A 15,091-nucleotide genomic window follows, 5' to 3' on the forward strand; every position below is an offset into this window, starting at 1 on the left:
AACTACCTGTAATAATGAAATGGTCGAAAGGCTACTGTTATCTGTCGACGATACCATATAATATAATTTTTCGTTTTAGACGAACGGAAATCTAAAGTGACAGATTAAGATGATGCGAAAATGATGCTAATGATGTATAATTCCTACATAAGGCGGAGCCACATACTGCTGCACAGAGTAGTGGCAGACTATGAAATGAAGAAAATGATGTCGTAATATGGCGACTACCCTATTTGAAAAATATTTCACTTCCCCGGGAAGAGAAAATCTATAGTAATGAATAAAACAGTTACGAGAAAAGTGTTGAAATTATATAATTTCCACATATAAGTTGTTGGAGGAGCTACATATTGCTGTAGAGACAACTTCGGAAGCAAGAAATGAAGCAGGACTACTAGCATATGTCGATTTTTCTATTAAAACAACTTCTTATTTTCATATAAGAGAAAATATACCATGATGGATAGAAACAGTACGAATAATATTACAAATTATCCAGGTTCCACATGTAAGTCATTGTGTGAGGTATATATTGCTACGGTTACTACTCTTGAAAATTGAAATAATGGAAAGGCGAGTGGCAATATGTCGAGATGCTATATATATAAGTTTTCATTTACACATGAAGTGAAAATCTAGAGTGATGAATCAAGAGGGTGTTAAAATGGTGCTAAAGATGTATGATTCCTATATAAGAGGAGCCACATACTGCTCCATAGACTAATCCCGAAGCATGAAATTAATGAAATGTTGTTGTAATATGACTTTTATCCTGTTTGAAAAATGTTTCAGTCTACAAGGCAGGGAAAATTACTGTAATGAATGAAAAGGTTATGAAAATGTGCTAATTTTATATCATTTGTACAAATAACTTTTTGGAGGAGCTACATACTGCTGCAGAGACAACTTTGACAGCAACAAATGAAGCAGGACTGATAGCATATGTCGATTTCTTTATTTAACCAACTTTTCAGTTTCACAGAAGTGAAAAATATACCATGATGGTTCGAGCTGGTACAAAACATATTACAAATTATCCGATTTCCACATGTAAGTTGTTGCTTGAGGTCCATAACGCAGTAAAAACTACCATGTAATAATGAAATGGTCGAAAGGCTACTGTTATGTGTCGATGATACCATATAAATTAATTTTCAGTTTTAGACGAACAAAAATCTAAAGTGACAGGTTAAGATGATGCGAAAATTATGCTAATGATGTATAATTTCTACATAAGGAAGAGCCACATACTGTTGCATAATGCAGGGGCAAACAATGAAATGAAGAAAATGATGTTGTAATATGGCGACTACCCTATTTGGAAAAGAGTCCACTTCCCCAGGAAGATAAAACCTATAGTAATGAATAAAAACGTTATGATTAAAGTGTTGAAATTATATCATTTCCGCATATAAGTTGGTGGAGGAGCTACATATTGTTGTAGAGATTAGTTCAGAAGCAAGAAATGAAGCAGGACTAATAGCATATGTCGATTTGTCTATTTAAAAAGCTTTTAGATTTCACATAAGAGAAAATATAATAGGGTGGACCGAAACAATACGAATAATATTACAAATTGTCCGATTTCCACATGTAAGTCGTTGTGTGAGGTATATAATGCAACGTAACTACTCTTGAAGATTAAAATGATGGAAAGGTGAGTGGAATATGTCGACATGCTATATAAATATGTTTTCATTCTCACATGAAGTGAAAATCTAGAGAGATGAATCAAGAGGGTACGAAAATGGTGCTAAAGATATATGATTCCTATATAAGAGGAGGCAGATACTGCTGTAGAGATTAAACCCGAAGCATGAAATGAAGGAAAGGTTGTTGTAATATGATTTCTATCATGTTTCAAAAATGTTTCAGTTTACACGGTAGGGAAATTCATAGTAATGAATGAAAAGGTTATGAAAATGTGCTAAAATTATATCATTTGTACAAATAAGTTTTTGGAGGAGCTACATACTGCTGCAGAGACAACTTTGACAACAACAAATGAAGCAGGACTGATAGCATATGTCGATTTCGCTATTTAAACAACTTTTCAGTTTCACTGAAGTGAAAATATACCATGATGGTTCGAAATGGTACAAAACATATTACAAATTGTCCAATTTCCACATGTAAGTTGTTGTTTGATGTACATAACGCAACAAAAACTACGCTGTAATAATGAAATGGTCGAAAGGCTACTGTTATCTGTCGAAGATAACATATAAACTAATTTTCAGTTTTAGAAGAATGGAAATCTAATGTGACAGATTAAGATGATGCGAAAATTATTCTAATGATGTATAATTTCTACATAAGGGGAACCACATACTGCTGCACATGTAGTGACAAACTATGAAATGAAGAAAAAGATGTCGTAATATGGCGACTATCCTATTTGAAAAATATTCCACTTCCCCTGAAAGAGAAAACCTATAGTAATGAATAAACAGGTTATTATAAAAGTGTTGAAATTATATCATTTCCATATATAAGTTGGTGGAGGAGCGACATATTGCTGTAGATATAACTTCGGAAGCATATGGCGACTACCCTATTTGAAAAATATATCACTTCCTCGGAAAGAGAAAATCTATAGTAAAGAATAAAATGGTTTCGAGAAAAATGTTAAAATTATATCATTTCCATATATAAGTTGTTGGAGGAGCTACATATTGTTGTAGAGACAACTTCCGAAGCAAGAAATGACGGGGGACTACTAGGACATGTCGATTTGTCTATTTAAACAACTTTTTATTTTCACATAAGAGAAAATATACCATGATGGACCGAAACAATACGAATAATATTACAAATTGTCCGATTTCCACATGTAAGTCATTGTGTGAGGTATATAATGCAACGATAACTACTCAGGAAAATTAAAATGATGGAAACGCGAGCGGAATATGTCGAGATGCTATATAAATAAATTTTCATTTTCACATTAAGTGAAAATTTAGAGTGATGAATCAAGAAGGTGCGAAAATGGTGCTAAAGATGTATGATTCCTATATAAGAGGAGTCACATACTGCTACAGATACTAATCCCGAAGCATGAAATGAAGAAATGTTGTTGTAATATGACTTCTATCCTGTTTGAAAAATGTTTCACTTTACACAGTAGGGAAATTTAAAGTAATGAATGAAAAGGTTATGAAAATTTCCTAGAATTATTTCATTTGTATAAATATGTTTTTGGAGGAGCTACCTACTGCTGCAGAGACATGTTTGACAGCAACAAATGAAGCAGGACTGATAGCATATGTCGATTTCGCTATTTAAACAACTCTTCAGTTTCACAGAAGTGAAAAATGTACAATGATCATTCGAAATGGTAAAAAACATATTACAAAATGTACGATTTCCACATGTAAGTTGTTGTTTGACGTACATAACGCAACAAAAACTACCGTGTAATATTGAAATGGTCAAAAGGCTACTGTTATCTGTCGATGATAGCATATAAATTAATTTTTAATTTTTGACGAACGGAAATCTAAAGTGACAGATTAAGATGATGCGAAAATGATGTTAATGGTGTATAATTTCGACATAAGGAGGAGCCACATACTGCTGCACAGTATAGTGGCAAACTATGAAAAGAAGAAAATGATGTCGTAATGTGGCGACTACCCTATTTGAAATATATTCCACTTCCCCAGGAAGAGAAAACCTATAGTAATGAATAAAAAGGTTATGATAAAAGTGTTGAAATTATATCATTTCAACATATAAGTTGGTGGATGAGATACATATTGTTGTAGAGATAACTTCGGAAGCAAGAAATAAAGCGGGACTACTAGCATATGTCGATTTGTTTATTTAAAAAACTTTTTTACTTTCACATAAGATAAAATATACCATGATGGACCGAAACAATACGAATAACATTACAAATTGTCCGATTTCCGCATGTAAGTCATTGTGGGAGGTATATAATGCAACGGTAACTGCTCTTGAAAATTGAAATGATGGAAAGGCGAGTGGAATATGTCGAGATGCCATATAAATAAGTTTTCATTTTCACATGAAGTGAAATCTAGAGTGAAGAATCAAGAGGGTGCAAAAATGGTGTTAAAGATGTATGATTCCTATATAAGAGGAGCCACATACTGCTGCACAGACTAATCCCGAAGCATGAAATGAAGGAAAGGTTGTTGTAATATGACTTCTATCCTGTCTGAAAAATGTTTCAATTTAAACGGTAGGGAAATTTACAGTAATGAATGAAAAGGTCATGAAAATGTGCTAAAACTATATCATTTGTACAAATAAGTTTTTTGAGGAGCAACATACTGCAGCAGAGACAAGTTTGACATCAACAAATGAAGCAGGACTGATAGCATATGTCGATTTCGCTATTTAAACAACTTTTCAGTTTTACAGAAGTGAAAAATATACGGTTCGAAATGGTACAAAACATATTACAAATTGTCCGATTGCCATATGTAAGTTGTTGTTTGAGGTACATAACGCAACAAAAACTACCCTGTAATAATGGAATGGTCGAAAGGCTACTGTTATCTGTCAACGATACCATATAAATTAATTTTCAGTTTTAGACGAACGAAAATCTAAAGTGACAGATTAAGATGATGCGAAAATGATGCTAATGATGTATACATAAGGGGGAGCCACATACTGCTTGCACAGTGTAGTGGCAAATATATGAAGTGAAGAAAATAATGTCGTAATATGGCGACTACCGTATTTGAAAAATATTCCACTTCCCCAGGAAGAGAAAACCTATAGTAATGAATCAAAAGGTTATGATAAAAGTGCTGAAGTTATATCATTTCCACATATAAGTTGGTGGAGCAGCAACATATTGTTGTAGAGATAATTTCGGAAGCAAGAAATGAAGTGGGACTACTAGCATATATTGATTTGTCTATTTAAACAACTTTTTATTTTCACATGAGAGAAAATATACCATGATGGACCGAAACAATACGAATAATATTTCAAATTGTTCGATTTCTACATGTAAGTCGTTGTGTGAGGTATATAATGCAACGGTAACTACTCTTGAAAATTGGAGCGATGAAAGGCAAGTGGAATATGTCGAGATGCTATATAAATATGTTTTCATTTTCACATGAAGTGAAAGTCTAGAGTGATGAATCAAGAGGGTACGAAAATGGTGCTAAAGATGTATGATTCGTATATAAGAGGAGCCACATACTGCTGTAGAGACTAATACCGAAGAATGAAATGAAGGAAAGGTTGTTGTAATATGACTTCTATACTGTTTTAAAAATGTTTCAGTTTACACGATAAGGAAATTTACAGTAATGAATGAAAAATTTATGTAAATGTGCTAAAATTGTATCATTTGTACAAATAAGTTTTTCGAGGAGCTACATGCTGCTGCAGAGACAACTTTGACATCAACAAATGAAGCAGGACTGATAGCATATGTCGATTTCGCTATTTAAGCAACTTTTTAGTTTCACAGAAGAGAAAATATACTATGATGGATCGAAAGGGTACAAAACATATTACAAATTGTCCGATTTCCATATGTAAGTTGTTGTTTGAGCTACATCATGCAACAAAAACTACCCTGTAAAAATGAAATGGTCAAAGGCTACTATTATCTGTCGACGATATCATATAATATAATTTTCAGTTTTAGACGAACGGAAATCTAAAGAGACAGATTAAGATGATGCGAAAATGATGCTAATGATGTATAATTTCTATATAAGGCGGAGCCACGTACTGCTGCAAAGAGTAGTGGCAAACTATGAAATGAAGAAAATGATGTCGTAATATGGCGACTACCCTATTTGAAAAATATTCCACTTCCCCGGGAAGATAAAATCTATAGTAATGAATAAAACGGTTACGAAAAAAGTGTTGAAATTATATCATTTCCGCATATAAGTTGTTGAAGGAGTTGCATATTGCTGTAGAGACAACTTTAGAAGCAAGAAATGAAGCGGGACTACTAGCATATGTCGATTTGTCTATTTAAACAACTTTTTATTTTCACATAAGAGAAAATATACCATGATGGACCAGAACAATACGAATAATATTACATATTATCCGATTTCCACATATAAGTCATTGTGTGAGTTATATAATGCAACGGTAACTACTCTTGAAAATTGAAATGAAGGAATGGCGAGTGGAATATGTCGAGATGCTATATAACTAAGTTTTCATTTTCACGTGAAGTGAAAATCTAGAGTGATGAATCAAGAGGGTGCGAAAATGATGCTAAAGATGTATAATTCCTATATAAGAGGAGCCATATACTGCTGCAGAGACTAATCCCGATGCATGAAATGAAGGAAAGGTTGTTGTAATATGACTTCTATCGTGTTTGAAAAATGTTTCAGTTTACACGGTAGGGAAATTTACAGTAATAAATGAAAAGGGTATGAAAATGTGCTAAAATAATATCATTTGTACAAATAAGTTTTTGGAGGAGCTACATATTGCTACACAGACAACTTTGACAACAACAAATGAAGCCGGACTTATAGCATATGTCGATTTCGCTATTTCAACAACTTTCTCGTTTCACAGAAATGAAAAATATACCATGATGGTTCGAAATGGTACAAAACATATTACGAGTTGTCCGATTTCCACATGTAGGTTGTTGTTTGAGGTACATAACGCCACAAAAACTATCATTTAATAATGAAATGGTCGAAAGGCTACTATTATCTGTCGGCGATACCATATAAATTAATTTTCAGTTTTAGACGAACGGAAATCTAAAGTGACAGATTAAGATGATCTGAAAATGATGCTAATGATGTATAATTTCTACATAAGGGGGAGCCACATTCTGCTGCACAGTGTAGTGGCAAACTATGAAATGAAGAAAATGATGCCGTAATATGGCGACTACCATATTTGAAAAATATTCCACTTCTCCAGGAAGAGAAAACCTGTGGTAATGAATAAAAAGGTTATGATAAAAGTGTTGAAATTATATCATTTCCACATATAAGTTGGTGGAGGAGCTACATATTAGTGTAGAGATAACTTCGGAAGCAAGAAATGAAGTGGGGCTACTAGCATATGCCAATTTGTCTATTTAAAAAATGTTTTATTTTCACATAAGAGAAAATATACCATGATGGACCGAAACAATCTGAATAGTATTACAAATTGTCCGATTTCCACATGTAAGTCGTGTGTGAGGTATATAATGCAACGGTAACTACTCTTGAAGATTGAAATGATGGAAAGGCGAGTGGAATATGTCGAGATGCTATATAAATATGTTTTCATTTTCACATGAATTGAAAATCTAGAGTGATGAATCAAGAGGGTACGAAAATGGTGCTAAAGATGTATGATCCCTATATAAGAGGAGCCACATACTGCTGAAGAGACTAATCCCGAAACAAGAAATGAAGGAAAGGTTGTTGTAATATGACTTCTACCCTGTTTTAAAAATGTACGAGTTTACAGGGTAGGGAAATTTACAGTAATGAATGAAAAGGTTATGTAAATGTGTTAAAATTATAACAGTTGTACAAATATGTTTTTGGAGGAGCTACAAACTGCTGCATAGACAACTTTGACATCAACAAATGAAGCAGGACTAATAGCATATCTCGATTTCGCTATTTAAGCAACTTTCAGTTTCACAGAAGAGAAAATATACCATGATGGATCGAAATGGTACAAAACATATTACAAATTGTCCGATTTCCACATGTAAGTTTTTGTTTGAGGTACATAACGCAACAAAAACTACCGTGTAATGAAGGAATGGTGAAAAGGCTACTGTTACCTGTCGATGATAACATATAAATTAATTTTCAGTTTTAGACGAACGGAAATCTAAAGTGACAGATTAAGATGATGCGAAAATGATGCTAATGATGTATAATTCCTACATAAGGCGGAGCCACATACTGCTGCACAGAGTAGTGGCAAACTATGAAATGAAGAAAATGATGTCGTAATATGGCGACTACCCTATTTGAAAAATATTCCACCTCCCCGGAAAGAGAAAATCCATAGTAATGAATAGAACGGTTACGAGAAAAGTGTTGAAATTATATCATTTCCACATCTAAGTTGTTGGAGGAGCTACATATTGCTGTACAGACAACTTCGGAAGCAATAAATGAAGCGGCACTACTACCATATGTCGATTTGTCTATTTAAACAACTTTTTATTTTCACATAAGAGAAAATATACCATGATGGACCGAAACTATATGAATAATATTACAAATTGTCCGATTTTCACGTTTAAGTCATTGTGTGAGTTATATAATGCAACGGTAACTACTCTTGAAAATTTTAATGAAGGAAAGGCGAGTGGAATATGTCGAGATGATATATAAATAAGTTTCCATTTTCACATGAAGTGAAAATATAGAGTGATGAATCAAGAGGGTGCGAAAATGGTGCTAAAGATGTATGAATCACATATAAGATGAGCCAGATACTGCTGCACAGACTAATCCCAAAGCATGAAATGAAGGAAAGGTTGTTGTAATATGACTTTTATCCTATTTGAAAAATGTTTCAGTTACACGGTAGGGAAATTTACAGTAATAAATGAAAAGGTTATGAAAATGCGCTAAAATTATATCATTTGTACAAATAAATTTTTGGAGGAGCTACATACTGCTGCAGAGACAATTTGACAGCAACAAATGAAGCGGGACTGATAGCATATGTCGATTTTGCTATTTAAACAACTTTTCAGTTTCACAGAAGTGAAAAATATACCATGATGGTTCGAAATGGTACAAAATATATTACAAATTGTCCGATTTCCACATTAAGTTGTTGTTTGAGGTACATAACGCAACAAAAACTACCCTGTAATAAAGGAATGATCGAAAGGCTACTGTTAGCTATCGATGATAACATATAAATTAATTTTCAGTTATAGACGAACGGAAATCTAAAATGACAGATTAAGATGATGCGAAAATGATGCTAATGATGTACAATTCCTACATAAGGCGGAGCCACATACTGCTGCACAGAGTAGTGGCAAACTATGAAATGAAGAAAATGATGTCGTAATATGGCGACTACCCTATTTGAAAAATATTCCATTTCCCCGGAAAGAGAAAATCAATAGTAATGAATAAAACGGTTACGAGAAAAGTGTTGAAATTATATCATTTCCGCATATAAGTTGTTGGAGGAGCTACATATTGTTGTAGAGACAACTTCAGAAGCAAGAAATGAAGCGGGACTACTAGCATATGTCGATTTGTCTATTTAAACAACCTTTTATTTTCACATAAGAGAAAATATACCATGATGGACCAAAATAATAAGAATAATATTACAAATTGTCTGATTTCCACTTGTAAGTCATTGTGTGAGGTATATAATGCAACGGTAACTACTTTTGAAAATTGAAATGATGGAAAGGCGAGTGGAATATGTTGAGATGATATATAAATAAGTTTTCATTTTCACATGAAGTGAAAATCTAGAGTGATCAATCAAGAGCGTGCGAAAATGATGCTAAAGATGTATGATTCCTATATAAGAGGAGCCACATACTGCTGAAGAGACTAATCCCGAAGCATGAAATGAAGGAAAGGTTGTTGTAATATGACTTCTACCCTGTTTTAAAAATGTATCAGTTTACAGGGTAGGGAAATTTACAATAATGAATGAAAAGGTTATATAAATGTGCTAAAATTATAACATTTGTACAAATATGTTTTTGGAGGAGCTACAAACTGCTGCAGAGACAACTTTCACATCAACAAATGAAGCAGGACTAATAGCATATCTCGATTTCGTTATTTAAGCAACTTTCAGTTTCACAGAAGTGAAAATATACCATGATGGATCGAAATGGAACAAAACATATTACAAATTGTCCAATTTCCACATGTAACTTGTTGTTTGAGGTACATCATGCAAGAAAAACTACCCTGTAATACTGCAATGGTCGAAAGGCTACTGTTATCTGTCGACGATGCCATATAATATAAATTAATTTTCAGTTATAGACGAACGGAAATCTAAAGTGACAGATTAAGATGATGCGAAAATGATGCTAATGATGTATAATTCCTACATAGGGCGGAGCCACATACTGCTACATAGAGTAGTGGCAAACTATAAAATGAAGAAAATGATGTCGTAATATGGCGACTACCCTATTTGAAAAAAATTCCACTTCCCGAGGAAGAGAAAATCTATAGTAATGAATAAAACGGTTACGAGAAAAGTGTTGAAATTATATCATTTCCACATATAAGTTGTTGGAGGAGCTACATATTGCTGTAGAGACAACTTCAGAAGCAAGAAATGAAGGAGGTGCACCTCAGACGGCGGCGGTTCCAATGGCGGCGCTACCTCGGGAGGCACAACTCCGGATGATGAGGAGGCGGTGGCATAGCCACTTGGCTGCGGTCTGGGCCCTTTGGGGCCCCATCTGGGTCAGGGCATGGCTTGGCTACGCCTGCGACGACTCCGTTGGACGGAGGTGTGGCTCGTGCGAGGGGTTGCGGAGACGGCGGCGCACCCATTGCAATGCGGTGACACGAGCTTCACGAGCCATCTCGGGCTAGGTCGGGCCTACGTGCCTGGTGTGCTCCCCTTGTTGCGTCTGGTCGGTGACCGCGGAGGGCGGTGGAGGCTGTCCACTCCCGTGTGGCTGCTGACTCTGCCACTTCTCGTTCTCGGCCGCTACCTCTTGGACCCGTCGGTCCCGCTTCACTCTTCATGGTAAGGCGGCGGCGGTGTCTCCAAGACTGTGATGGCTCATGTTGGTGGGCGGCGTGTTTGGTGGAGCGCGACAGATCAATAAGGGTGGGGTGTGTGACGGACAGGAGAAATCCCTGTCGGCATGGCTGGCACTGACGCGGCGACGCCCGTGGGTGCCGTCCTTCCTTCTTGAAGGGCGTCGGGTATCCCAGTCACCCACGCCCCTCAGTGTATTGAGGAAACGCTAGGATCAATCCAGGCAGCAATGTCGTCAGCGTCGTGATCGTTCTTGAAGGTGTTGTTTGATATGAAGTGGTCTGAAGTGGTAGGAGTGTGGTGGATATCTTTGGAAGACGTAGCGGTTCGGGATTATCATCGTTTTCATCGATCTGACTCTGTTGTCATTCATTTCATTTTATTTTATTGAGCATATACTTGTGTTGTGTGCCCTAGCAGTGGAATTTTTGTTGTATCGGGTGGTTGCTATATCTTATATATCGGGGTGAAATTTTATTTCAAGAAAAAGGTTGCCGTGTTTTCAAACTAAACTTGATATCGTCGCCCCGATATTAATTGCCATAAAAAACGTTAGATCTGTCATGCCTAAAAATTGACTTCAGATTTTTAGTGTTTCGTATTTCATTTTATTTTGAGGCAAACTAATAGACCCTTATTACATCTGCACGGATAGCCTTTTTTAGCCGTAATGGGGCTCATAGGCAGCAGTAAATTAATGCTTGAGAACATCGGGAACATCCACCGGATATGTGTGGATGGACGTTGCCCACGGCCCATGGGCGTTGCGCGCAGGCTGGATGCACTCCCACGCCGCACTATTGCACTTGAACCCGGAACCGAAGCCAATCGTCCACACGCGGTCGCCCCTGCGCATGCGGCCCTTGGCCTCGATGTAGGCCAACTCGTACCACAGCGAGCTACTCGACGTGTTTCCGAACCGGTGCAGCGCCATCCGCGATGCCTCCACCTGCTCGTCGGAAAGGCTAAGGCCCTTCTGCAGCTCGTCGATGACGGCACGGCCGCCGGCGTGGATGCAGAAGTGCTCAAACGCCGTGCGGAAGTCGGGGATGTACGGCTTCACTCTCCTGCTGATCACCTTCCGTGCGACGAAGGAGAAGGCGAACATTAGCTGCTCCATGGCCGGCAGGACGAGCGGCCCCATTGCGGTGATGTTGGCGTTGAGGGCGTTGCCGGCGATGTTCATCAGGTCCTTGCTGAGGTTGATCCCCCGATGGCCATCTCCGTCCTCCTCCTGGAACACACACCGGTACGAACTGTCGTCCGCACCGGTGAGCGTGCGTACGACGTGATTTAGGCGGAATCGGGCCTTCGCCGGGGACGTCGATAGCAGCGCGGCCGCGCCGCCTATGCGGAAGAGGCAATTGGGCAGGAGCATTGCGCGCTCGGTCCCGAAGTAGTAGTTTGGCGTGACGGTCTCCGTGGAGACGACGAGCGCGTGCGCGCCCTGGGGGGCGACCTGCAGGAGGTTCCTCGCCAGCTCCACGGAGATCATCCCCGCGCTGCATCCCATACCGGCGAGGTGCATGCCACGAATGTCGCTCCGCAGCTTGTACCTGTTTATGATCATGTCCACCAAGGAGGGCGTGGGACAGAACAAGCTGCAGTTGACGATGAGTATGTCGATGGCGTCGGGGGCGATGCCGGTCTTGACGAGCAGGTCGTCGACGGCCGAGAAGGCCACGAGCTCGAACTCGGCGCGGGCGGCGTCAACCGTGCAATATTTGTGCGTCCCCATGTAGTGGTGCGTCGGGGGCAGGCAAGTCTCGTTGCCGAGCCCTGAGCGCTCCAGCAACCGCGTCATGAACCGGATGCTGCGCTCGTTGAACTCGGGCAGTTGTCTGGCGTGCTCGAGAAAAGTCGCGAAGGGTACCCGGCAGTTAGACGGGGTGCGGAAGCCGGCGTAGTCGACGAGGTACACCGCGCGCGGACGCAGCATGAGGTAGATGGTGGCCGTTGCGGCCGGTAAGAAACAGCCCAAGAAGATGTGCGCTGGGTTGAGCTCAGAGAGTCGGCTGGCCAGCTCCGCCGCCCCGAACCGCACCATCGCGATAAGGCCGGCAGCGGCGGTGACCATAGGGATGGAATTGTCCACGGCGCGCTGGTACTGATAATGGAGTGAGAGGGAGGGATCGGAACTTAAGGCCAAACTTTAGTCACATATCATCATCAACCTGCCGCGCATTTAGTACAGTCAAACACATGTCTGCTGGTGGGGTGCCCGGTAGCTAGATTTCTCGTCGTATCAATTAGTTATGTTAAAGTTGGATAGTCCATGTATGTTGCTCCAACTCTATTAATCGATCCATTACAAGACAGAGGTCCTGTTTGTTTCAGAAGTCCCGGAACTTTTTTTTAGTCCCAACTTAAAAGTCTCTAGTCCCTATCCGTTTGTTTTCAGGGACTAAACATGGACTAGAGGTCATTAAATGACATGAAAAAGACCATGCTAAAAGTAGAGACATTGTTGGAAAAAGTGTCAAAAAGTCCCAAAAAGACCCTCCCACAGGGACTTCTCCAAATAGTCCCAAATACCCTCTTTTTGTCCCTAAAAGTCCCTCATGTTTGTTTCACATGGGACTTTTTAGGACTTTTTTAGTCCCTACACCAAAAGTCCATGGAAACAAACACCCCCAGAGAAGTTGATTGATGGCGGGGGAGAGGCATGGAGGGCCGAGCGAAGCGCGCGCCCTGCAGCAATGGTGGCGGCCCCGATGGCTCCTCCCGTGCCGATTCCGGGGGCGCAACTGCCGGTTGTAGAGCGGCACTCCCCGGAGGCCCGCGTCGAGATGCTACGGGTGGTCCGGGGACGCTTCCTCGACCGATCCAAGTGGCCCGAGATCATGGTGGATATTATCCGTAGATCCACCTTCGAGGAGCGCGCTCGATTCTGCGGCAACGACGGGGGATGGATTATGAGCTAATCTTTTAGGAAATTCACGAGGCGTAGGCGGGGATCCAGCCCGGGCAGCGAGGTGGAACCGATTCAAGGCGGAGAGTCCCTCCCGCCTCAACATCCGTCCGCCGCTCGTGTTGGAATTGTCCCAGCTCCCTCCCGATGCGCTGTCACCGGAGGTCAACCCGCCCCGCGCGCCCTGACGTCTCGAGATCCCGGCGGACCCAACCTACAACCGGTGCTTGCCACAGTGTTGTGGGGGCGTCGTGCGGGGGATGAGCTGCCTTGCAGCTAGGAACCGCCGCCATTGTCGGGGGACCGCGCTGAGGTCTATCCTCAGGTACCTCAATTCCGATCTAACTCTTCCCGTCCTTGTGTTCGTTCTAGGAGAGTATGTAGTGACCATGTGGTCATCAATTTGGATCATAATTCGTCGGAATCGGGCCTTGTGGCTGCTAATCCTAAGGTTGGGGTTTCTACTCCGGTCAGATTGATTTCTCTAGCGATGGTCCGGGTGGATGATGAGGTTGGGGCCCAAAAGTCGCCTAAGATCAGTCCAACAATGGCCGTTCTCGGACCCGCTCCGGTTCCTGCACCTCTCATCCGTGGATGTGTGGTCAAAAGGAAAGCGCATTCTCGAAAGTCGTCTTCCCTTGTGGGAAACATATCTCGGGAGGTGACAGAGGAGTTTCTCGGGCAGCTCTGGGTTATCCCTTCCCCTGTGCACCGTCGACCTCACATATACTCCTCTCCCCTCCTCCGAACCCTAGCTTTGCCATCCCTAAAATTTTCTGGGTGAGGAAAGATCTCTTCCGATCTAAGACGTTTTCAAGAGATGATTTCAAGCGAGTAGGTCATTTTGATCACACCCCAACCTCATTCAAGATCTCTGTAGAGGGGATCGAGCCTGGATCTCTGTCCTTCATAGAGGTGACTAGGGGGAACATGGAGGCTGGGCGTCAACAATAGCAGCGGCCTCCGCGCTGCCAAACCAACAAGAAGACGGTGCCTGCCTAGGGAGGACAGGCCCAGCCTCCTCAACCTCTTCCCCCTGGTCCTGCGAAGCCACCCCAAGCCATGAACAAAGGGGGAGGGGGGATGTCAGGGAAGAATCAAGTAGCTGGAGGCAATTCCGCCCCACCGGGACCTGCGATCCTGATTCCACCTGCTACCCAAGCTCTGGATCCGAGGTACAAAGTGATGACTTGCTTCAACTGTAGTTGGCCTGGACATTACATTGGTAACTGCATCGAACCCAAGAAGTGCTTCATCCGAGGTACAAAGGGATGTTAACAATTGTGCCGCATGGGCTCGTCAACATCCCACTGCCACTTACTTTGGGAGTGCTGCTACGGGTTTAGGGTTCTAGCATATCGACGTCCCTCTGGCTGAAGAATCGAGCTGGATGAACTATAAAAACTATGCTTTGCTTCATGTAGTGAGGGGAGAGGTTTCTGCCTCTGAACTACCGATGCAGCTGAGTGG

The 15,091-nt window shown here is 40.7% G+C and overlaps 1 protein-coding gene across 1 annotated transcript; it reads right to left on the reverse strand.

Annotated features, from left to right (window-relative positions):
• Positions 1-10,945: 10,945 nt before the first annotated feature.
• On the reverse strand, positions 10,946-12,898 carry LOC123450948 (3-ketoacyl-CoA synthase 6-like). Its single transcript, XM_045127965.1, has one exon. The coding sequence runs from the start codon at positions 12,785-12,787 to the stop codon at positions 11,405-11,407; it is 1,383 nt and encodes a 460-aa protein (XP_044983900.1). The 5' UTR covers positions 12,788-12,898; the 3' UTR covers positions 10,946-11,404.
• Positions 12,899-15,091: the final 2,193 nt, after the last annotated feature.

The sequence above is a fragment of the Hordeum vulgare genome, chromosome 4H, assembly GCF_904849725.1.
Source record: "Hordeum vulgare subsp. vulgare chromosome 4H, MorexV3_pseudomolecules_assembly, whole genome shotgun sequence".
Taxonomy (NCBI): Eukaryota; Viridiplantae; Streptophyta; class Magnoliopsida; order Poales; family Poaceae; genus Hordeum; species Hordeum vulgare.

Bases quoted from the DNA above. Each gene is read 5' to 3' on its own strand.
- LOC123450948 (XM_045127965.1), bottom strand. From the start codon at position 12,787: ATGGTCACCGCCGCTGCCGGCCTTATCGCGATGGTGCGGTTCGGGGCG.